This window comes from Mobula hypostoma, chromosome 3 (assembly GCF_963921235.1).
Source record: "Mobula hypostoma chromosome 3, sMobHyp1.1, whole genome shotgun sequence".
Classification (NCBI taxonomy): Eukaryota; Metazoa; Chordata; class Chondrichthyes; order Myliobatiformes; family Myliobatidae; genus Mobula; species Mobula hypostoma.
Genome location: NC_086099.1, coordinates 187,486,323 through 187,511,237, shown reverse-complemented (window position 1 = coordinate 187,511,237; position 24,915 = coordinate 187,486,323). Strand labels below are relative to the sequence as shown.

The 24,915-nt window shown below is 40.9% G+C and overlaps 1 protein-coding gene across 1 annotated transcript in view; it reads right to left on the bottom strand.

The window, feature by feature from the left end:
* Positions 1 to 24,915, bottom strand: part of gpr158a (G protein-coupled receptor 158a) — a 609,794-nt gene that overhangs the window by 51,370 nt on the left and 533,509 nt on the right. The window contains exon 8 of the mRNA XM_063044263.1: positions 17,518 to 17,656. Coding sequence (XP_062900333.1) covers positions 17,518 to 17,656 — 139 coding nt within the window. The remainder of the gene's footprint in view (positions 1 to 17,517; positions 17,657 to 24,915) is intronic.

The following is a 24,915-nucleotide window of genomic DNA, read 5'->3' as shown; positions in this document are numbered from 1 at the left end:
TGCTGGGCTTGAGGTCTTGCTCTATCATACTTATTTTCTAGTTGATTCAAAGCTGTGTCAACACATTGAAAGCAATGATGAGGCTCTCCATTGGTCAGGGTCAACCACGGAAATTGTTTACTAGCTATCTAGGTGATACACAAGCCAGTATGCAAGCCAGGGCAGTAGAATATGGAGTTCAGGCTGTTGTCCATGCAACAGGCCCCCCTAGTCCATGCAGCTAATGAATCCAAAGGAACAGCAGAGACTGACACAGTTTGGCACCAGCAGCGTTGCAGCAATTACCAGTCAACATTGAACTCAAAGGGACTCCAGCTCTATATTTTTCCCCCGGGGTTTAATCTTGAAGCCTTCCCTGTGAGCGGTTATAGCTGTAAGGCAGTAGAGGCTTGAGATCTCCTTTGCTTGGATGAGCCGCAAACCACAGCTGACGAGCCCCATCTAGCCAAAGCGACTGATGTTAAGGCACCAGTAAACTGCCTTTGCCTCTGCTCCTGTCAGTAGAAATGGTTCAGCTGGGCTTAGCAGCTAAGTCACTGTGAAGGTCAGGAGCTAGGCTCAGTTGTTAGAGGCTATTTGAGATGCAAGACATTGGTAGCATTTAATAGATAGTGGGAACTCATCCCTACTATCTCCCCGGGCAATAACAGCCTTAAGGAACTTTAAAGCATTGATGAATTTCATAACTGATGTTTGTGTTTGCTGGAAGATGGCTCTTGACATAAGGTTCATGTTTTCCAGGGTCTCACCATTGAGGGCAATATTATTCGGTTGGCCAGGACATGTAATGTCTGCATCCAGCATATCTTCCTTCATCCATTCTGCCAGCTCCAACAGGATCCCATCACAAGCCACATCATCCTCTTCCCCTACCCCCCACTTTCTGCTTTCCAAAGGGACCACTCTTTCCATGACACCATGGTCCGCTCATCTCACCCTGTTCACCCTTCAATGTCTCCAAGCTCTTTACACGGCAACAGTAGGAATGCAACATTTATCCCTTCATATTCTTTCGTACTACCATTCAGTAACGTAAACTGCACTTACAGATGAGGCAACGATCCACCTGTACATCCTCCAAACCAGGCTATCACATTTGATGCTCATAATGTGGTTTCTTCTACAGTGGTGAGAACTAACGTAGACTAGACGACCATTTTCTAGACTACCTAAGTACACTCTTTCTCAACAGTCATCTTAAGCTGGTTGCACGTCTCTAATCTCTCTGTCCCACTGCCATCACAACACCAAACACAAACCAGAAGAACAGCATCCAGTGTTCCATTTGGATAGCCCACAGCCCAATGGTATGAACACTGAAATTTCTAACTTCAGGTAATCCTTGTGTTCCTTTCTCACTCTTGCCTGCTCACCGATTCATCCAGGATCTTTCTCCCATTGCTCCTCCCTCATTATCAAGACTTGTCACCACATCCACCCCTAAATGGCTTTCATCTGCCTTTCACCCACATACCTATCTGCTCGTAGTTCTTCTCCATTGGTTCACCTTTCCTCCTCCTTCCCCCATCTGGTTCCATCTGTCCATCATCTCCCTTATCTAGCTCAAACTTTCACCTGCTAGCTCTGTATCACCCATTACTTACTCTTCTATCTACTTACTATCTATCCTTTACAGTCTTCGTCCTAATGCAGGGTCTTCACCTAAAACATCACCCAACTCTTTACTTCAGCAGATGATACTTGACCAATTGATTTAGAACATAGAACATAGAATAGTACAGCACAGTACAGGCCCTTCGGCCCACAATGTTGTGCCGACCCTCAAACCCTGCCTCCCATATAAGCCCCCACCTTAGATTCCTCCATATACCTGTCTAGTAGTCTCTTAAACTTCACTAGTCTATCTGCCTCCACCACTGACTCAGGCAGTGCATTCCATGCACCAACCACTCTCTGAGTAAAAAACCTTCCTCTAATATCCCCCTTGAACTTCCCACCCCTTACCTTAAAGCCATGTCCTCTTGTATTGAGCAGTGGTGCCCTGGGGAAGAGGCGCTGGCTATCCACTCTATCTATTCCTCTTATTATCTTGTACACCTCTATCATGTCTCCTCTCATCCTCCTTCTCTCCAAAGAGTAAAGCCCTAGCTCTCTTAATCTCTGATCATAACGCATACTTTCTAAACCAGGCAGCATCCTGGTAAATCTCCTCTGTACTCTTTCCAATGCTTCCACATCCTTCCTATAGTGAGGTGACCAGAACTGGACACAATACTCCATGTGTGGCCTAACCAGAGTTTTATAGAGCTGCATCATTACATCGCGACTCTTAAACTCTATCCCTCGACTTATGAAAGCTAACACCCCATAAGCTTTCTTTACTACCCTATCCACCTGTGAGGCAACTTTCAGGGATCTGTGGACATGTACCCGAGATCCCTCTGCTCCTCCACACTACCAAGTATCCTGCCATTTACTTTGTACTCTGCCTTGGAGTTTGTCCTTCCAAAGTGTACCACCTCACGCTTCTCCGGGTTGAACTCCATCTGCCACTTCTCAGCCCACTTCTGCATCCTATCAATGTCTCTCTGCAATCTTTGACAATCCTCTACACTATCTACAACACCACCAACCTTTGTGTCATCTGCAAACTTGCCAACCCACCCTTCTACCCCCACATCCAGGTCGTTAATAAAAATCACAAAAATTAGAGGTCCCAGAACAGATCCTTGTGGGACACCACTAGTCACAATCCTCCAATCTGAATGTATTCCCTCCACCATGACCCTCTGCCTTCAGCAGGCAAGCCAATTCTGAATCCACCTGGCCAAACTTCCCTGGATCCCATGCCTTCTAACTTTCTGAATAAGCCTACCGTGTGGAACCTTGTCAAATGCCTTACTAAAATCCATATAGATCACATCCACTGCACTACCCTCATCTATATGCCTGGTCACCTCCTCAAAGAACTCAATCAGGCTTGTTAGACACAATCTGCCCTTCACAAAGCCTTCTGACTGTCCCTGATCAGACCATGATTCGCTAAATGCCTATAGATCCTCTCTCTAAGAATCTTTTCCAACAGCTTTCCCACCACAGACGTAAGGCTCACTGCCGTAAGGCTCACTGGTCTATAATTACCCGGACTATCCCTACTACCTTTTTTGAACAAGGGAACAACATTCGCCTCCCTCCAATCCTCCGGTACCATTCCCGTGGACAATGAGGACATAAAGATCCTAGCCAGAGGCTCAGCAATCTCTTCTCTCGCCTCGTGGAGCAGCCTGGGGAATAATCCGTCAGGCCCCGGGGCATTATCTGTCCTAATGTATTTTAACAACTCCAACACCTCCTCTCCCTTAATATCAGCATGCTCCAGACATCAACCTCACTCATATTGTCCTCACTATCATCAAGTTCCCTCTCATTGGTGAATACCGAAGAGAAATATTCGTTGAGGACCTCGCTCACTTCCACAGCCTCCAGGCACATCTTCCCACCTTTATCTTTAATCGGTCCTACCTTCACTCCTGTCATCCTTTTTTTCTTCACATAATTGAAGAATGCCTTGGGGTTTTCCTTTACCCTACTCGCCAAGGCCTTCTCATGCCCCCTTCTTGCTCTTCTCAGCCCCTTCAGCAGTTTTGTTTCAGCTGCAGATTTCAGCATTTGCTGCCTCTTTTGCCTCTGTGGTTATGGACATTTTCTTGAAGGCCCATACTCCACTGAATAGACTGTGTGGTGTGCATTGTACAGCAAGCATATCCACCAGAATCTGTGGGAAATTAAAACTTCCATCTCATTTATAGACTGGTTCCATTAGCATGTTCAGTTCATAGAGCTGTGATATATACAGAACCTATTGGCAGTTTAAGCAGGGGCCATGTAGCTTGCACAATGCCCTCTAAAACCTTCTGCCTAACTTACAAAGACCTTCAGGCTAAGATTTGAAATTGGTCATTGTGTAGTGTAAAGGTGACCTCTGTCAGGTTCAACAAGTCTGAATTCTTCTTGCCTATTCCAATTTATGAGACATTTTGAAAAATCCCAAGTGATTTGGTTGAGTGTTATATTGTTCATAGCTAGTTAGACCATAAGACATAGGAGCAGAATTAGGCTACTCAGCCCATTAAGTCTACTCTGCCATTCCATCATGGCTGGTTTATTTTCCTTCTCAGCCCTGTTCTCCGGCCTTTTCCCTGTGACTGATGCTCAGACTAATCAAGAACCTATCAACCTCTGCTTTAAGTATACTCAATGATTTGGCCTGTCAATAAACCTCACAGATTTGCTACTCTCTGGCTAAAGAAATTCCACTTCATCTCTGTTCTAAGTGGACATCCCTCTGGTTGTCTGAGACTGTACTCACAGATCCCAGACTCACATACTATAGGAAACATCTTCCCTATATTTCAATATTCGATAGGTTTCAATGAGATTGCCTCTCAATCTTCTAAGTTCCAGCAAGTATAGGCCCAGAGCTATCAAACAATCCTCATACTATAAGTTAACCCTTTCATTTCTGGAAGCACTCTTGTGACCACCCTCTGGACCTTCTCCAATGCAAACACATCTTTTCATAAATAAGGGGCCAAAAACTGCTCACAATACTCCAGATGAGGTCTCACACATGCCTTATAAATCCTCAGCATTACATCCTTGCTCTTATATTCTAGTCCTCTTGAAAAGAATGCTAACATTGCATTTTCCTTCCTTACCACCAACTCAACCTGCAAGTTAAACTTCAGGGAATTCTGCATAAAGACAGCCATGTCCCTTTGACCTCCGATTTGTGAATTTTCTCCCCATTTAGAAACTAGTCTACACCTTTATTCCTTCTACCAAAGCACGTGACCATACACATTCCTACACTTTATTCCATCTGCCAATTCTCCATCAATTCTCCAAATCTATCTACATCCTTCTGCAGACACCCTGCTTCCTCAAAACTATATCTGCCTCTCCAATTATCTTCATATCATCAGCAAACTCGGCAATAAAGCCATCAATTCCATCATCCAAAAAAGAAATGATCCCAACACAGGCTCCTGTGGAACACCACTAGTTACAGAGTTACAGGCAACCAACCAGAAAAGACCTCCTTTATTCTCACTATTTACCTCCTGCCAGTCAGCCAATCTTCTATCCATGCTAGTATCTTTCATGTAATACTATGGGTTCGTATCTTGTTAAGCAGCCTCATATGCAGCACCTTGTCAAAGGCCTTCTGAAAATCCAAGTAAACAACATCTTGCCTCTCTTTTATCCTTTATATATTTGGAAAAATAAACCTTTGGTATCCTTTTTTATATTGTTGGCTGGCTTCCCTTCATATTTAATATTTTCTCTCTTTATGGCCTTTTAGTTGCCCTCTGTTGTTTTTAAAAGTATCCCAACCCTCTAACTTCCCACCAATTTTTGCTATATTTTATGCCCTCTCCTTTGCTTTTTTGCAGTATTTGACTTCCCTTGTCAGCCACGGTTGCCTCATCCTCCCTTCAGAATTTTTCTTCATCTTTGCGATGTTTCTATCCTGTGCCTTTTGAATTGTCCCCAGTATTTCCAACTTGTCATCCCTGCTAGTACCATCTTCCAATCAAATTTGGCCAGATCCTCTCTCATACCTCTGTAATTCCCTTTACTCCACTGTAAAACTGAATCATCTGACTTAATCTTCTCTCTCTCAATCTGCAGGGTAAATTCTATCATATTATCATCACTGCTTCCTTAGGGTTCCTTTACATGAAGTTCCCTAATTAAATTTAGTTGATTACACAACACTGAAGTTCCCCTATGACTATCGTAAGATTGCCCTTTTCACATGCCTTTTCTATCTCCTACCCCATGTTCTATCTACTATTTGGAGAGCTGTATACAACTCCCTTCAGGGTCTTTTTACCCTCGCAGTTTCTTAACTCTACCCACAAGTGTTCTATATCTTCTGATCTTATGTCACCTCTTTCTAAAGGTTTCATTTTTTACCAACAAGTCACCCCACCCCTTCTACCTACCTGCCTGTCCTTTCAATACAAGGTGTATCCTTGGATGCTAAGCTCCCAACTATGATCTTCTTTCAACCATGATGCCCACAATGTCGTACCTGCTAATCTCTAGTTGCGCTATAAGATTATCTACCTTATTCCATATATATTCTTCATGCATTCAAACATAACACCATCAGTCCTGCATTAATCACTCTTTTTGGTCTTACCCCCATGTTACACTTCAACTCCTACCACTCTCTGTAATTTTGCCCTATCATCTGCCTGTCCTTCCTAACATTCTCAGTACACACTGCATCTGCCTGTAGGCCAACTGCCCCATCCTTAACCCCATCATTCCAGTTCCCATATTAAATATTTTAAATAAATTAGTAAACCCTCCACATCAGCTCTATCAAACCTGCCTGCAAGAAAATTGGTCCCCCCTCGCTCTTCATTAGTTGTTCTTTACTTTCATTTCCAACAGGCAGCTGATGGATGGGACATAAAAGATTCATATTGGCAAGGTGAATCTCAGATAGGAACCCTACTCAACTTTCATTCTGAAATGAAGGTGCCTTAATCATTTTTCCTTCAGTGGGTGCCTTCTTTAGCTACAGCTACAGTGTCAAGTAAAACACACAACGGTTACTGAATGTACATAAATTCCCACTGACCTTTGGAGCCGTAGAGTCATAGAGCACTATAGCAGAGAAAGTGGCCCTTTGGGGCATCTAGTCTGCACTGAAATATTATTCTGCCTCGCCCTATTGACCTGCACCAGGACCATAGCCCTCCATAACCTCTCATCCAAGTACCTATCCAAGCTTCTCTTACATGTTAAGAGTGATACTGAAAAAATAGGTTTTAATGACATTGGTAGAACTGATTGTGTCTTTTGTTGATTTAACATCCTGTTATATTCTTGATTCTAAAAGACTTTGTGGTTAATGTTCCCATTAAGTTTCTTCTCATTCCTTTTAATCAGTTCACTTCATTTGAAATTATGGAGCTAACTTAAACATAATGGGGTTGGTGAATTAGTTATTTCTTTCCTTTATTGCAATTATCACCCTTAAATCAAGTACATTCCATTTAAAATGTATTAAAATGTAAAAGGTTTGTCTTACTGGATATCCAAATTAATCAAAACAGTTCCAGGTAATAGGATGCAAGTTTACTTTGGGAATACCTGGGTGAGCTGCCTGAATAAGGCATTTGGTGGGGAATGAGCAAAGGATGATGATACACATTTTGGGGCACTTGGGCAAAACAATGACATTTTAAAGCTTTTATTTCTGGAATGTACATGTGTGATAGATCTGAGTGTAAGATCCCACTGGAAAATCCTTGGGAATGCAACATGTGCTGCTGAGGTTCTTCCATTTGATAAAGATATTACATAAAAATGGAGGGGAATTTTACATTCAAAACTTTTTTTTCAATCTCTACCACTTTGCATAGATAAATTAAAACCAGATGCAATATTTGGTCAACACTGATCAAGTATTGAGAAAACAATGACACTCTCTCTAATACTCTCTGGGGTATATTTTTAAATACTATATCATCTTCGTATCCCTATTCAGCATCTGTTACATGGCTACAGAGAGAAAGCTGGCTAGTGGGAGTAGTTTTGGTTTATTCCAACACAAAAGCAGAGAAGACACCAAGAGCTATATAGCACCATTCTCTGCTGTTAACCTATGTGGTTCTACTTCTGTATTTAAACACTTGGGATTTAGAACTCAAACTGTGCCAAATATGGTATAGACATTTAACTGAAGAATAGTACAATGAAATGCAATAGTGTGTCTCTTTAGACACAAAGAAGTAACACTTTTGGGCTTTTTGAAAGGCAGAAACTGCAAATTCCAGCTGTATGATGCCTGGAAGCAGCAAATGAACTGGTTACATCTAATATTTACTCAGATCACTGTGCCTCACTCTGTGCAAAGTAATTTCAACATGCAGATTTGCGTCCCTTTGTACTGATTGTGACAGCAGACTATTCCAACATCATGCAGTTTGTTGCTTCCAAGCAAATCCCCTCAGTGTTGTTTCATGTTGCTCAGAGCCTACTAAAGGAATCTGCTGTCAAAAATATTTCTACTTCCCAAATAGTGGGGTTAATTGGTGGCTGTTAATGTGATAATGTAAAATTTATGAAGTCTAATATACCCTCTATTTAGAGAGTGGCTGATAATTAATTGTGCATAGTTGAAGAGGTGTCCTTGGCAAAGTACTTGAAGATCTCCTCGCATTTCAAATTTGCAAAATTGCAATAGTTCTCCATTAACAAAAGATATAAAAATAATAATATAGAAGGCCACTATATGCAGATACAATTGTAATGTGCTCTTAAATAAATGGAAATAGATCAAAAGCTACCTTACTGCATAATATAATAATTCCATTTAATGTTTGGTGATATGCTCACTAACATATTTATCTAGGACTCCATTTATATATTAAGGTTTATACCAGGACCGCACTGGTACTAACTGTGCAAAACTGTAAAGCAGCTGATATTAAAAGTATGCATACTTGGCCATAGGTGTATTTGGCTGACAATACTGACTGTTGATAACTTTTGTCTGCCTCTCTTATTTTATTCATGCATGAGACCAGCAAATAATTCTTATTCTTCATTGACTTTGAGAAGAGGGAGTTCTGTCATTATCTTCAACCGCTATAGTTCCAAAGCTTTTAGGTAGAGCAGAGTGGATAGAGTTTTAGGACCTTGACCCAGAAATGATGAATTAACAATAATGCACTTTCAAGTCAGATGTTGTATAACTCAGAGACCTTTCACGTGGTCGTGTTCCCATGTGATTCATGCTCCTTTTCTGTTATTGCTTATCTTTAATTGATCTTGAGAAGATGGGTGTAAGCTGTAGCGTTTTAAGTTATCCAAATTTGGGAGCTACAAATGCACATCAAAGCCTTCTGCCTTTGCCACTTTTTCAATTAGTTGCCCGCCACCTTCATCATTCAATATGAATGACAAAGATTTGACTTCTTAAAATGATGCCTCTCAATCTAGCCGGGGGTAAGTTCCCCCCTCTGGCAAGTTTCAAGTTTATTTTTTGCACTTTATTGATAGTGGCCATGGTAAACCACAGTATGAAATAGTCTTGGTGTGGTTGTTGAATAGTGATGGGTCAGAATGGATAAGCTACCCAAGGTAAATGGGTACTAAAGAACTGCTTAACCATCGGAGTTGTGCAGAAAATTCAATCATTCAATGACAATTTCCTGCCATAACTGAGAGCCAAAAAACCTCCATCAATTACAGACTATAAAATAAAATCAGACAAATGTAATTATGCTGTATATTAAGAAAACACATTTAAACAGGTTTTACTATTTATTAGTTTATTATAGAAGTTTTTTGTGAATTAATACCACAAATGGTAATCATTCTAACTATCCCTTCTGTAGCTTTACATACAGGCATGCTATTATCTATTTATCTGTCTGAGCTCACACTGTGATCCTGAATGGAAAGGAGACTGATGTAATTTAAAATTCTTAAGGCCTATTAAATGGTGAAAAGCCTTGATAGAATGGATGTGTAGAGGATGTTTCCTATGGTGGACAAGTCTAAGACCAGCAGATACAGCCTCAGAATAGTGGGGCATCCTTTTAGAATGGAGATGAGGAGGAATTTCTTTAGCCAGAGTGTGGCGAATCTGTGGAATTCTTTTCCACAGCTGTGGAGGCCAAGACATTATGTACATTTAAGGCAGAGGCTAATATATCCTTGTCTGGTAGGGGCATAAAAGGATATGGGGAGAAGGCAGAAGATTGGGGCTGAAAGGAAAATTGAATCAGCCATGATGAAATGGTGGAACAGACTCGATGGGCCAAGCGGCCTAATTCTACTGCTATATCTTATGGTTTAATTTTATTTCTTATTCTGAGCATGATGATTCTAAGTAGATTTTTTGTGAGGTGGCTCATTAAACTAATTGTTCTGTGTTGTCCACAGTCTGTTGCATCTGGTTTCTTTGGCAGCGCAATAAATACTGTCTTTAAAAGATCTTATAGACAATAGACAATAGATAATAGGTGCAGGAGTAGATCATTCGGCCTTTCGAGCCAGCACCGCCATTCACTGTGATCATGGCTGATCATCCACTATCAGTATCCAGTTCCTACCTTATCCCCATAACCTTTGATTCCGCTATCTTTAAGAGCTCTATCCATCTCTTTCTTGAAAACATCCAGAGACTTGGCCTCCACAGCCTTCTGGGGCAGAGCATTCCATATAACCACCACTCTCTGGGTGAAAAAGTTTTTCCTCAACTCCGTTCTAAATGGCCTACCCCTAATTCTTAAACTGTGGCCTCTGGTTCTGGACTCACCCATCAGCGGGAACATGCTTCCTGCCTGCAGTGTGTCCAATCCCTTAATAACCTTGTATGTTTCAATAAGATCCCCTCTCAGCCTTCTAAATTCCAGAGTTTACAAGCCCAGTCGCTCCAATCTTTCCACACATGGGAGTCCTGCCATCCCGGGAATTAACCTTGTGAACCTACGCTGCACTTTCTCAATAGCAAGAATGTCCTTCCTCAAATTTGGAGACCAAAACTGCACACAGTACTCCAGGTGTGGTCTCACCAGGGCCCTATACAGCTGCAGAAGGACCTCTTTGCTCTTATACTCAATTCCGCTTGTTATGAAGGCCAGCATGCCATTAGCTTTTTTCACTGCCTGCTGTACTTGCATACTTGCTTTCAGTGACTGATGTACAAGAACACCTAGATCTCATTGTGCTTCCCCTTTTCCTAACTTGACTCCATTTAGATAATAATCTGCCTTCCCGTTCTTACCACCAAAGTGGATAACCTCACATTTATCCACATTAAGCCGCATCTGCCATGCATCCGCCCACTCTTCTGGTACTTTGCCGCTGTTATATATACTATTCAATAAGGTTGTTAATTTCACTACACCAAAATCTTCTAGCGCGTCATACAGTTCAACCGGAATGTTATCTGGTCCTGATGATTTCCCCTTTCGTATTTTCTTCATAGCATGTTCCACTTCTTCTTTCAGTATTGCTGGGCCCTCGTTGTTGTTGCCAATGCCAAAGTTGTCCTCTCAGTCTTTGTCGTTGCATAGGTCTTTGATGTATTCTGACCACTTTTGCATTACTTTCCCTTTTTCCATAATTGTAGAGCAGTCTTTTGCTTTTATACATCCTGTTTTTGCCCCGCTTTTCTTCTGATTTGTGATGGCATGAACATTGACTTCTCAAACTTCCACTAATGCCCCTCCTCCTCCTCATACCCCATCCGTTATTTATTTATATACACACATTCTTTTTCTCGCTCTCCTTTTTCTCCCTCTGTCCCCCTCACTATACCCTTTGCCCATCTTGTTTTTCCACCCCTCCCTCTTTGCTTTCTCCCTAGGCCTCCTGTCCCATGATCCTCTCATATCCCTTTTGCCAATCAACTGTCCAGTTCTTGGCTCCATCCCGCCCCCTCTGATCTTCTCCTATCAATTTGGATCTCCCTCTCCCCGTCCCACTTTCAAATCTCTTACTAGCTCTTCTTTCAGTTCGTCCTGACGAAGGGTCTCGGCCTAAAACGTCGACTGTACCTCTTCCTAGAGATGCTGCCTAGACTGCTGCATTCACTAGCAACTTTTATGTGTGCTGCTTGAAATTCCAGCATCTGCAGATTTCCTCGTGTTTGCGTTTTGAAGTCATCATGAAAATGCTTAAAGATATTAATATCGACGGTTTTGGCACGTGGCCAAGTGGTTAAGGTGTCAGTCTAGTGATCTGAAGGTCGCTAGTTCAAGCCTCAGCTGAGGCAGCGTGTTGTGTCCTTGAGCAAGGCACTTAACGACACATTGCTCTGCGACAACACCAGTACCAAGCTGTATCAGCCCTAGTTCCCTTCCCTTGGACAACATCAGTGGCGTGGAGAAGGGAGACTTGCAGCATGGGCAACTGCCCGTCTTCCATGCAACCTTGCCCAGGCTTGCACCCTGGAAACCTTCCAAGGCGCAAATCCATGGTCTCATGACAGAAAAGATCTAAGAATAATCAGGAATCTCTACTGGCAACAAAGTGCAGCCATACGGATAGACGAGATCGCTGAATATCAGCCAATAAAGCGAGGAGTCAGACAGGGTTGTGTTCTATCACCAGACCTGTTCACTCTGTACAGTAAAAACATTATGAGAACCATACAAGACCTACCTGGAATAAGTTTAGGAGGATACAATATCAACAACCTCCGATATGTGGATGATAGAGTACTGACAGCAAACAGTGAAGTAAATTTACAGAAACTAGTATCTACCATCAACACAGAGAGCAAAAGACTTGGCCTAACCTTAAACAAAAAGAAAACGGAAATAATGGTAATATCAAAGAAACCTGATATCCCAAGCTGTAGGATCGTATTGGGAAATGAAATCCTGAAACAAGTTCACAACTTCAAGTACCTTGGATCATGGTTAACATCTGACGGCAAATGCGAAACAGACATAAAAGCAAGAATAGCAATGGCAAGAACAGCATTTATAGAAATGAGAAACATCCTAATGAACAAGAAAATAGCAATTGACATCCGCCTTAGAACTCTCAGCTGCTACATTCTTCCAATATTGATGTATGGCTGCGAGACATGGACCATCACAAATGCAATGGAAAAAAGAATCAATGTAGCGGAAATGTGGTTCCTCAGAAGAATGCTATGCATATCATATACGGACAGGATAACCAACGAAGTGCTACAGAGAACAAAAGCAAAACATACATTACTTTGAAAAAAAATCAGAAAACAGCAATCAAAATTCTTTGGACACAGCATGCGAAGAGAGACGTTAGAACATTTAGTTACAACTGGAAAGCTGGAAGGAAAAAGAAGCAGAGGCAGATAGAATGAAAATGATAAACGGAATAACATCATGGTTAGAAACAGGGGAGGCAACAACTACAATTTGGAGGGTCAGGGACCGTGATGGATGGAGAGACATGATCGCCCATGCCGAAGATTTTCTAGGCAAATGGATGTTATACTATCAATACTTCAATATATACTTTCGGTTTACTTTTCTTTAACTGTTGCACAGTAGAATAATAACTCTTCCAGTGTACCCAGTAAGATTAAAAGGGAAAGGAAATTTAAAGAGTACTGGAGCATGGCTGAGTGGAAAGGAAGTTCATGAACTGAGGCCCAGTGAATAGAAAGGCAGCATGGGAATTGGAGTCTCAGTGAGTTGGAAGGGAGCAGGTGAACCAAGGTCCCATTGATAAACATACACTTGAGTCTAGAAAGTGATTGGGAGCTCAGGAATCAGCAGGGTTCAGCAAATAAATTGTTGATAACACAACTTTTTTTGGCAGAAGTTCAGAAGGAGACAAGAAGGTGTACAAGAGTGAGATAGATCTGCTTGTTGAGCGGTGCCGTAGCAACAACCTTGCACTCCACTCAATATCAGTAAGGCTAAGGAACTGATTGTGGAAGGGTAAGATGAGGGAACACTCACCAGTCCTCACAGAGGGATCAGAGTGAGCGATTTCAATCTCCTGGGTGTCAGCATCTCTGAGGATCTATCCTGGGCCCAACATGTTGATGCAGTTACAAAGAAGACACAACAGTGGCTATGTTTTATTTGGATTTTGAGGAAATTTGGTATGTCACCAAAGACACTTGCAAATTTCTACAGATGTACCATGGAGAACATTCTAACTGGCTGCATCACCATCTAGTTTGGGGCAGGGGCACTGCACAGGATTGAAATAAGCTGCAGAATGCTGTGAACTTAATCAGCTCTATCATGGGCACTAGACTTCCCAGCATCCAGGACATCTTCAACAAGTGGTTAGCATCGATCATAAAGGACCCCGTTACCCAAGACATGCCCCCTTCTCATTGCTACCATCAGGGAGGAGATACAGAAGCCTAAAGGCACGCACTCAATAATTCAGCAACAGCTTATTCGCTCTGCTGTCAGATTTCTGAATGGACATTGAACCCATGAACACTACCTCTCTACTTTCCTTTCGCACTACTTATTTCATTTAGCTTACATACTTACTGTAATTCACATCTTTTTATTATTACGTATTGCAATGTACTGCGGCTACATAACAACAAACTTCACTTCATATGCCAGTGATACTAAGTCTGTTTCTGATCCTGAAGTGAATGGAAGCTTGGTACTGGGACTCTGGAACGTGTAAAGGGAATCTGATCAGCATTAACTGGTGAGCCAGACGTTGAACCATGAAGAAACCTAATGAATCTCTTTTAGGTTGCCTCCAATCCTCTTAAGTAGATGGAGATGTTAGTATGTGAATAATGTGTTAGAGAAAACAAACTTGAAGCTTTTAAAGATTAAAGATTATAGAATGAAGAACAAATACTGTGGACACGTCCAAAAATGAAGGAAATTCAAAAGGATAGACTATCAAATAACATATCTTGGAGAAAGGCCTAGTCCCTGGTACAGGTTATATCATCACATGGAATTCCAGATTTTGAAAGGTAGTCTCTTCACACCTTGCCTTTCAGTCCCTGCTTAATGTCCTAATTCTTTCACCTGGATCCAGGGACTAGATTAATATCTCTTTCTTTATCATGCCTCTGAAAATGTAATCCTGCATAATGACGTGGAACATTTTCCTGTGTTAAAGGGGCTAGGAAGACATAAAATTGAGTGCCATTTTGAGATATTTTCGACAACGCTGACATTTTGACATTGGATTCAAGTTCAGTTTTAATCATGAATAGAAATTCTGCCAGACTCAAATAAAAACCCATTGCATCAGCTCCCCATCAGTAGAATTCTATGAGGGAAAAATAATTCAGATTTTATACATACAAACAGAAATCTGTTGAAGAAATGGCATTTTAGATGAGACCATGCTGTTTTATTAATTCAGAAAGCTATACCAACAAAATTGTGAATATGAAATTAAAACATGTGAATATATATTAGCTAAATCTGAATAAAATTAAATGAATCAACATTTGCATCTTTTTTCCCCATAATGTTGAAACGTTGATGTACTTCCTAACCAACAAGCTGTCAGAAGAACTAAAAGCTTCTCCGCATCACTGGACTCTCTGCACTGCAGAAGCATACACAAAACATTGTGCATAATATAAGCATCACGCATATCTCTAATGAAAGTTGACATGCCAGGACATGCACACGTGGCCTGCACTAGAGCAGCAACGTTTTTCACAAAGTTAAACTTAGACTCTGTAAGCTTGTAACTTGAATATAGATTTTGTAAAGGGAATTGAGGTACCAGGTGAGACATGATCATGTTAAGTAGCAAAACAAATTCAAATTCAAAGGGCTGAATGAGTTCCTCCTGCTCTGAAATGGTATGACGGTCTGATAGGTGGTATAGACCACAGGGCCAATTCCATTTCTTATAACTTAAGTTTTCATCTTAGAGTTAGAAATGACAGCTTCTTTAAAGCTGGTGTTCCCAACATTTTTATGCCACTAAGCAAGGGGTCCATGGTCCCCAGGTTGGGAATTCTTGTTCTAAAGCAAGAAGTTAGTTTTACTAACTAATAGTTGTGAGAATAGAAAGAAAAATGTTTATTTGTAAAGCAGCTATTGCATCTCTTGCAGGGATGTTTTAAAGCAGGTGAAGTACTTTTAAAGTATTGTAACATGGGAAACGAATTTAAAATAAATCAGAGATAAAGTAATGGCACACAGGCCAGGGCAGCGTACAGAACTATATTCCTAGCCATGCAATAATTTATTGTTTTTTTCACTCCCTAAATAAAAATCTGATGAAATAATTTGACTCCATTGTTAAATGTGAATTGATCTGGAAGTTTACCTGGAACGTGGTCTGTAGAACCTCAGGAAAATAGTTTGCATATAATATTAACTACATCAGCTAAACAAATTCTATTCTCTCCACCTACTGGAGACTTACCATGATAGTTCTTGCATGTGTTACATACAGTAGGCACTGCTGTTATTTGTATCAAGCTGTGAATTAAACTGAATGATTCTGGCATCTTCCCCCTTCCTTTCTAGTCCTGAAGAAGGGCCTCTGCCCAAAACATCGACTATTTATTCATTTCCATAGATGCTGCCTGACCTGCTGAGTTCCCCCAGCATTTTGTGTGGGTTGCTTGGATTTCTAGCAGCTGCAGAATTTCTCATGTTTTTATTAAACTGGGTAGTTTAGAGGGCACTTAAGACTACAGGTACTAAAAATGTGATTAAAACTCTATTGTGCTGAATGAAAAAGTGATGTGAGGGTAAGTTACTACCATGATTGCTACACATTGCAGGTATTTTTATTTTCTCCTATCCATATCATAATTTTGCTACACATGACAACTAGTGGGAAATTTCCATTACTCTACTCCTCTTATGCAATTATTGAATAGTATCTACTAAAAGATAATGTGGTCAGAAATCACATTAGTGAATGGAATTGTGGGTGCAATGACTGACAGTTTTATTTCATTCATTCAAAGAATGTCAGCATTGCAGCCTGGGCCAGTACTTAATTGCCCATTCCTAAACTCCCTCGAGAAGATGGTGGTAAGCTGCCTGCTTGAACCACTGCAGTCTTGAGGTGTCTGTATACCCACAATATTGTTAGGGTGAGAGTTCAGGGATTTTGACTCTGAATTTAACTGTGATATTTATTTATTTACATGAATTTTTGATGTATGTTTGGTTTGGAGGGCAAATCGTAGGTTGTGGTGCTTGCATACTTTTGCTGCCCTGGTCTTGTTAGGTGGTTAGGAAGGTGCTGCCTAAGGGGTCTTGGGGAGTTACTGTAGTGCATTGCATAGTTGGTGCATCAGTGGTAGAGTGAGCAAATGGTTGTGCATGGGGTGCCTATCAAGCAGGTGCCTGAATGTTGGTGATCTTGAGTGTTGTTGAAGCTGAACTCCTCCAGGCAAGTGGAGAGTATTACAACCCTGACTGTTCAATGTGGACGGGCTTTGGAAAGTAGTGAGGTGAATGATTCAAAACAAGACTTCTATCTCCTGGCCTGCTCTGGTAGCTGCATTATGTATATGGTTAATCCAGTTCAGTTTCTAGTCATTAGTAATTTCATGGTATTTATAATGTAGGAGTCAGTGTTGGGAATGCCATTGATTATCAGGGGGTTATAGCTGGATGTGGTCTTGCTAGGTATTATAACTGCTTGTGTGGTACAAACATTACTTGCCATCTTTCAGTCCAGGCCTGGACATTGTCCAAGTCTTGTATCATTTGCATGTGAACTGCTTCGTTACGTGAGAAGTCACAAATGGGACTGAACATTGCACAATCATCAGTGAGCATCTCTACTCTGAAGGTCACTGGCTGAGGGCTGACAGCAAGACAATATTTGCTGTCAGCCTTATTTTGTCTAGGAAAGCCTACACTAACAACAACAGACTGAAGAAAAATAGTGGAGTTAAAGCAGATAAACAGCATCACACAGGAACTATTTTGTCAAAATTCCTACTCTTGCTCCTATTATTGTCAAAGTGAAAAAAATAATAAAAGCCCTCTTTGCCTTTAGCTTTTAGCAGCGAGGTTTAAGACCCAGCAGGCTTCTTACCTGATTGTATAGAATATAGCAGATATAATGAGTTCATTATGGACAGCTACAGCCATGTAGCGTGGTTCATGAAATGCCGATGGCACTGTCCGTACTGCATAGCAGAGATATACCCCCCAGAGGAGGAAGAGGAATTCAGCTGCAGGAGAGAAAGCAAAAAAGGAACCAAGTGACTTTGACATTCTTTCATTATCAGAAAGCAATGGCAGTATTCATAGTATCACAGCATGGAGTAACAAAAACGATCTTGCATATAGCAAAACACAGAGAATAAGCCCAGAAGACCAATTTTGATAACCAAGGTTTTTATTTAACTAGACCATTAAAACTGGTCTCTTTTAAATAGGATATCCCTCCTGACACATAAGTTAATTATGTAGAATAGCTCCACCAATTAAGTTCTTTTCCAGGTTAAGGCGGATATGGTTTAGCCTTTTGGCCATTCCCATCGCAGTGAGTGAAGACACTTCTGCACATGCGGGTAATGAATTGGCTGACTTGGTCAAACTAAAGTTTCATTTTAAATGATGAGTAAGTAATCTTTAACAAAAATCTGCACAACACTGTATCTATCTGGCCTTGATTTATAAAAGACTGCTAGCATAATGATGGTTTTAACTATATATCTTAAACTGGCTAATGGTAGTCATAAAATAACATCCTCATTGGAAAATGTAAAATTGTTTCTCCTTCCAATGAATTGGAGATGGCAATCTCATTCTACACAAAGTTAATAATGCATAAAGCAGTGAAATAGAATGACATTTAATGAAGTGCTCATATATGTGAGGAGGGAGAAAGCCTATCACAGAGTTAGAGTTATACAGCACAGAAACAGGCCCTTTGGCCCATCTAGTCCAGGACGACCAAGATATCCCATCCAAGTTAGTCCCCTATACCAGCATTTGTTTCACAACTTTCAAAATCATATAGCTATCCAACTGTATTTTTAAAAAGTTGTTGTTGTACTACCTCAACCATTTCACCTGGCAGCTCATTCCACATAATTATCACACTTTGTGTAAAACTGTTGCCCAACAAGTTTCTGTTAAAGCTTTCGTCTTCAACCTATGTCCTCCAGTTCTTGATTCCCAACCTTGGGAGAAATACTATGTGCATGCATCTTATCTACAGGCCTCTTTATGCAATCAGCCCATGCATCTATCCTGACATTTTGGCCCATGAACTGTACTATAACCTGATTTTCCCCATTTGGATGGTAATCTTTTATGCCATTTATCTTTCTGTCTAAATACTTCTAAAAAATCATGATTGCATTTGATTCTACCGCTCCTGTGTAAAACAGGTTAAACCTTAGATCTCCTTAAAAATTCATTCCTTTTGCCTAAAGCATATACTCTTTTATTTGTGATATCCCTACTATGGGCAAAAGATTTATACTGTTCTATCTGTGACTCTCCTCATCATGCATACCTATATCAGGTCATCCTTCCTTCACTCTAGTGAACGCAAGTCCAACCTCTTCAAAAGTCATCCTTCAATTCAGGCTATTTATTGAAGGATGTCCTCTGCGGCCTCTCCAACACATCATATCCTTCCTTATTGCATTGACCAGGACTGCATGCAGACAAATACAGTCTAACCAGTGTTTTGTAAAGTTGCAACTTTGCATCTCAACTCTTATATTCTATATACCAATATTCCATCCACATCCACATATATTTTTCACCATTCTATTTACCTGTGTTGCTACTTCAGGGAAATATGTGCTTGAACCCCTTGGTCTCTCTCTATTTGTCAACATTCCTTAGTGCCATGTCATTTAAGCATGGCCTATCCCTGTTTGACTTCAAACTTGTTCAGATTAAATTCCATTTGCTTCCCCTCTGCCCAATTTTCCTATTGTATCTTCTGTCGTTGCCTAAGAAATCTTTCTCACTATTTACTACACCACCAATTTCTGTGACAACCACAATCACAAGTGTAGTGGTCATCCTCCTGCATTCATATCCAAGTCAAGCAAAGGTCCCAGCTCTAATCCCTGCAGTACATCACTAGTATTAAACTTCCAACAGAAAAACATTCACCACTACTCTCTCCCTCTTATCACCAAGGCACTTTTGAATTCAATTAGCCAACTTACCTTGGACTCCATGTGCCTTAACTATTTAGAGAAGCCTACAATGTGGACCTTGACTCATATTTTACTAAACTCCTGAAGACGGCATTTGCTGCCTGATCTCCATCAATCTTTTGATTACTTCCTCCAAAACTCCTAATAACCTTCTTTACACTGAACTGAAAGGAGCTAATCTACATTACAGCACATTGTAGATAGGTCACAGTGAATAAAATACATATATAGAAATTCTTACTATCATGGAACTTTACCCTCCAAAGTAAGATTTTGCTTTTAATTATAACCTTGAATCACCTGATTTAATCTAGTGTCTTCATCAATATTTTTAATTCCTACTCTGGACACAAACATAGGACTTCAATTAAGAGAACAATATTATAAAGGGGCATGTTAGCATTATTCAGATACTGGGTATAATTATGTCTTCTGTTCTTATATTTATTCTCATTAAAGTTCTTCCACAGGAAAGCAGATAGTAAGAAGAAGCACTGATGTATTCTCCTCTTCACATATGCTATCTAACCTGCTGAGTATTTTCAAGATTTTCATGGAGAGTTAAAACAAACTTTGACAGGCGGAAGGAAATCAGCAGCCCATTTTACACACTGCTCAATTTTCAAATAATTGATGGGAAAGAAAAATAGTGCAGGCTGTGAAATGCACTATCAATTAATTATCACCTACTTTTCATTATCATCAATGACCAACTTCAATCTCACACTAAGTAGATAGATTTAACAGAGTCCAGTGGTGCTGCTGATGGTACTTGATAGACAGTTTTTATAAAACCCTTGTCTTGCCTGGAGGGAAAGAATAACAACAACTTAATCTTAAATCTTTGATGGGTTTTGGTGCTGCTCGCAATGTACTCACACTAAAAAAAATAAACAATTTTACTTTCTGGCCAATTTAAGTTTTGGTACTTAACAACACAGCTAGCACTGAAATAATTATCCTATTACAAAAATCTGCAAACAAGAAAACTGGCTGTTTTTATTAATTCTTAGATCTTTTCCCCTATTTCAAAACAGAATTGTAGTTTAATGGACTGTAGTTTGAAAGAGTGCAGAGAAAATTTTAAATGCTAGCGATTCTGCAGATGCTGGAAATCCAGGGCAGCGCACACTAAGTTATTTAGGAACTCAGCAGGTCAGGCAACATCTACGGAAGTGAGTAAATAGTCAATGTTTTTGACCAAGACCCCTCATCAGGACTAGATGTGGCTCCCTCCTCATGTGGGAAAAGAAGCTCAATGGATTTAAAAGGAATGTGAAAAGAGGCTGATTGAACTTTAAAATCTCAGCATGAGAATCATGTGTAATACACTGACATATGTTTTGAAATTTGTTGTGTGGGGCAGCAGTACAGTATGAAACAAAAGAATGACTAGAAGTTACTGTAGTAAATAAAATAAATAAATAGTACTAAAGAGGAACAGTGAGGTAGTGTTCATGAGTTTATGGACCACTCCGAAATCTAATGGCTAAGGGAATGTGGATTAGCCACTAGTATGTCTTCTTTGTGATTGCATCAATGTGCTGGACCCTAGATAGATTCTCTGAGATGTTGTTGCCCAGGAAATTGAAGCTGCTCAAACTTTCCACTGCTGGCCCCTCACTGAGGACTGGTGACTATACTCCCGACTTCCCCTTCCTGAAGTCCACAATCAGTTCCTCGGATTTACTGATGTTGAGTGTAATTTATACATTCTTTGATGAGAGGGGACAGTTTTAAGGTGCTTGGAAGTAGGTACGGAGGGATTGTCAGGGGTAAGTTCTTTTACACAGAGAGTGGTGGGTGCGTGGAATGGGCTGCCAGTGATGGTGGTGGAGGCAGGTACAAGAGACTCCTGGATAGGTACATGAAGCTTAGAAAAATAGAGGGCTATGGGTAACCCTGGGTAAATTCTAAAGTTAGTACATGTTCAGCACATCATTGTGAGCCGAAAGTCCTGTATTGTGCTGTAGGTTTTCTATGTTTTTCTATGTTTCTAAATGTACTTGAACTTGAATCTATCTCACTTCTGTACACCTTCTTGTCACAATCTAAGACTCTGCCAACAACAGTGGTGTAATCAGCAAATTTATAGAAAGAGCTTGAGCTATGCCCAGCCATGCTGTATTGACGGTAGAGAGAGTAGAGCAGTGGACTAAGCATACACCCTTGTGGTTCACCTTGTTTATTATCAGTGAGGAGGAGATGTTATTGTGGTCCACATTGACTGTGGTCTCCTGATGAGGGCGCTGAGGATCCATTTGCAAAGGAAGAAACAGAGGCCCAGGTATGTTGATTATTTCTGAGAGGATAATGGAATTGAAAACCAAGCTGTAATCAATAAAGCACAGCCTGACGTAGATATATCCCTGTTCAGGTGCTCCAAAGCTGAGTGAAGAGCCAGTGAGACTGTGTCCATTGCAGAGCTGTTGTAGCAACAGACAACTTGCAGTGGGTTGAAATCCTTGTTCAGGTAGGAGATAATTCTAGCCATGACCAACCTCTCAAAGCTTCTCATGACAGTCGACGTGAGTGCCACCAGGCAATAGTCATTGAGGCAGCTCACTCTGCTCTTCTTGGGCATCTATTCTTGGGAATAGCTTTTAAGTTAATTTAAAGTAACAAGTAGGTCACGTTAGGGGATCTTGCACTTGTGGCTTATCCTGTACTATTTGGGAAAGCTAGGACACTTTCCATTGTCTCTGTTGACCATCTGTGCAGGAATATTATTCAGCTGCAGCAAATGGTTAACTAGATTTCGGAGCTAAGTCTGTGGACGGAGCATCTCTGTTGCTGAGATGTCCGTATACAGTATGTTTTGGGGATCAAGTCACACCACAGGTACGGAATAGAATGACAGTAAGGGAAGATAGCTTGTCCAAGCTGGACGGGCAGTATCAGGACCAATGTCCAAAAGGGAGTGTTTACAACAGATGTAGAAGGAGATTTTAAACTAAAAGGGCAGTGGGATGGGAGGGAACTAATGCTAATAGAAGAAGGGAAAGCAAACTTTTAATCAAATGGCCCATGTTTCTCATTCTTTTGGTATCCAAAAGCTGATGGATTTCCATGTTGAACATATTTGACTACTGGACACCATCCCTCCTGACAGGGAGTTCCAAAGTTTCATCAAGTAACTAAGCCATTGGATAATGGAGTACTTTGTAGGGTTCTGACTTGCCGTACAGTAGAAGCACATGATCCCTCTGGGTAAGAGGCAGAGATCCAGCAGGATGTTAGTGTAATGGAATATTATTTCAGTAATGACAAGAGCCTGTGTTTGTTTTCTTTAGAATGAAGGAGGCTGGAAGAGGACTTGAAAAAGAGATACAGAATTATTTAGGAAATAGGTGGATAGTATGAAAATTTAATTTAATTAAATTTTAATTATTTTAATGAGATAAAGCATGGAATAGCCCTTCCAGCGCTTTGAGCCGCAACACTCACCAACCTCCAATTTAACACTAGCCTAATCATGGGACAATTTGCAATGACCAATTAATTGGTAATTCTTTGGACTGTGGGAGGAAACCCACATGATCATGGGGAGAATGCACAAACTCCTTACAGACAGCGTCGGGAATTGAATCCGGATTGCTGGTCCTATAAAGCGTTGTGCAACACCATGCTGCCCCAACCCTACAACAGAGCAACTAAAACATAAAACATAAGCATAAGGTGAAGGGCAAGAAATTTAGAGGGGATTTGAGGAGGAAATATTTTATTAAGTAATTGGGATCAGGAATGCACTGTCTGAGGTGAGTGGCCACAATTGTTCATTCCTGTCTGGCACAAAGGGAAAACAGGAAGGATAGTTCATTCATGGCTTACAAGGGAAATTCAGAACAGTAATAGGTCCAATGAGGAGACAAGTAAAGCTGCAAACCTGAGAACTAGAATCAATTTGGGATTCTACAAAGGATGAGCAAGAGATCAATTATGAGAGGGCAGGTGGAGTACGAGAACAAGCTTGCAAAACAGAGACACAGAAGGGACTGCAAATACTGTAAATTTGGATCAACATACAAAAAATGCTGGAGGAAATCAGCAGGTGAGGCAAAGTCTATGGAGTGTTGATGTTTCCTGCAAAGACCCATACTCCTATGGCCCTGTTACCCCTTCTCTTTCCATTCCCACTCTCTCATATCTTGCCCATCACCTTCACCTTCCTCCCCTGGTTCCCAATTCCTTGCCTTTATTCCAACTTACTTCCCCACTTAGCACCTTGCAGCTTTTCACATCATTCACATCCACCGCCCCATCCTTCTGCCCTCCCCCCTCACCTGAATTCACCGATCAATTGCCAGCTTCTGCTCCATCCTCTCCTCCTACTCTTGTGTTTTGGTTTCTGCCCCCTTCCTTTCCAGTCCTGATGAAGAATCTCGGCCCAAAATGTCCTACATTCATTTTCTCCCTTAGATGCGGCCTAACCCTCTGAGCTTTTCCAGCACTTTGAGTGTGTTGATGAGAGCAATTTTGCAGGGAATACAAAAGTTGACTACACAAGTTCTACAGATGTGTGAAGAGGAAAAGATTATAGTGGAAATAAACGCTGGTCATACAGGAAAACATGGAATTTGTAATAAGGAACAAAGCAATGGTAGAGTATTGATCCAATTCATTGGTTCTTAAGCAGTTTTGAACAGCAAGGGTGAAGGAAGAGAAATCAAGCACAAGGAACACATGACAGAGACAGGCACAGAGTAAATCCTTGGTCTTTTACCCATGGTCACTTGCAGACAACAACATCTCTTCCACAGTCTCCATAAGCATGTGTACATCACAAGGCTGAGTGCTTAGCCCCTGCTCTACTCACTCTATACTTCAGACTGTTTAGCTAAGCACAGCTGGAATGCCATATTCAAGTTTGCTGATGGTACCACTGTCATAGGCTGAATCAAAGGTGGTGATAACCAGCAAATAAGAGCGAGGTTGGGAATCTGACTGAGTCATACCACCACAACAACCTCTTACTCAATGTCAGTAAGACCAAGCAGATAAATATTTACTTCAGGAAGAGGAAACTGGAGGACCTGTAATTACAGGAATTATGAAGAAAGCATGGCAGTGCCTCTTCTTCCTTAAGAGTTAGCAAAGATTCAGCACGACATCTAAAACTAGAAAACTTCTGTCGATGTGTGCTGGAGAGTATATTGACTGGTTACATCCAGCCTGGTATGGAAACACCAATGCCCTTGAATGGAAAATCCTACCAAAGTAGTAAATACAGCCCAGTCCATCACTGGTAAAACCCTTCCCAGTATTGAGCGCACCTACATGGAGCGCTGTCTCAGGAAAGCAGC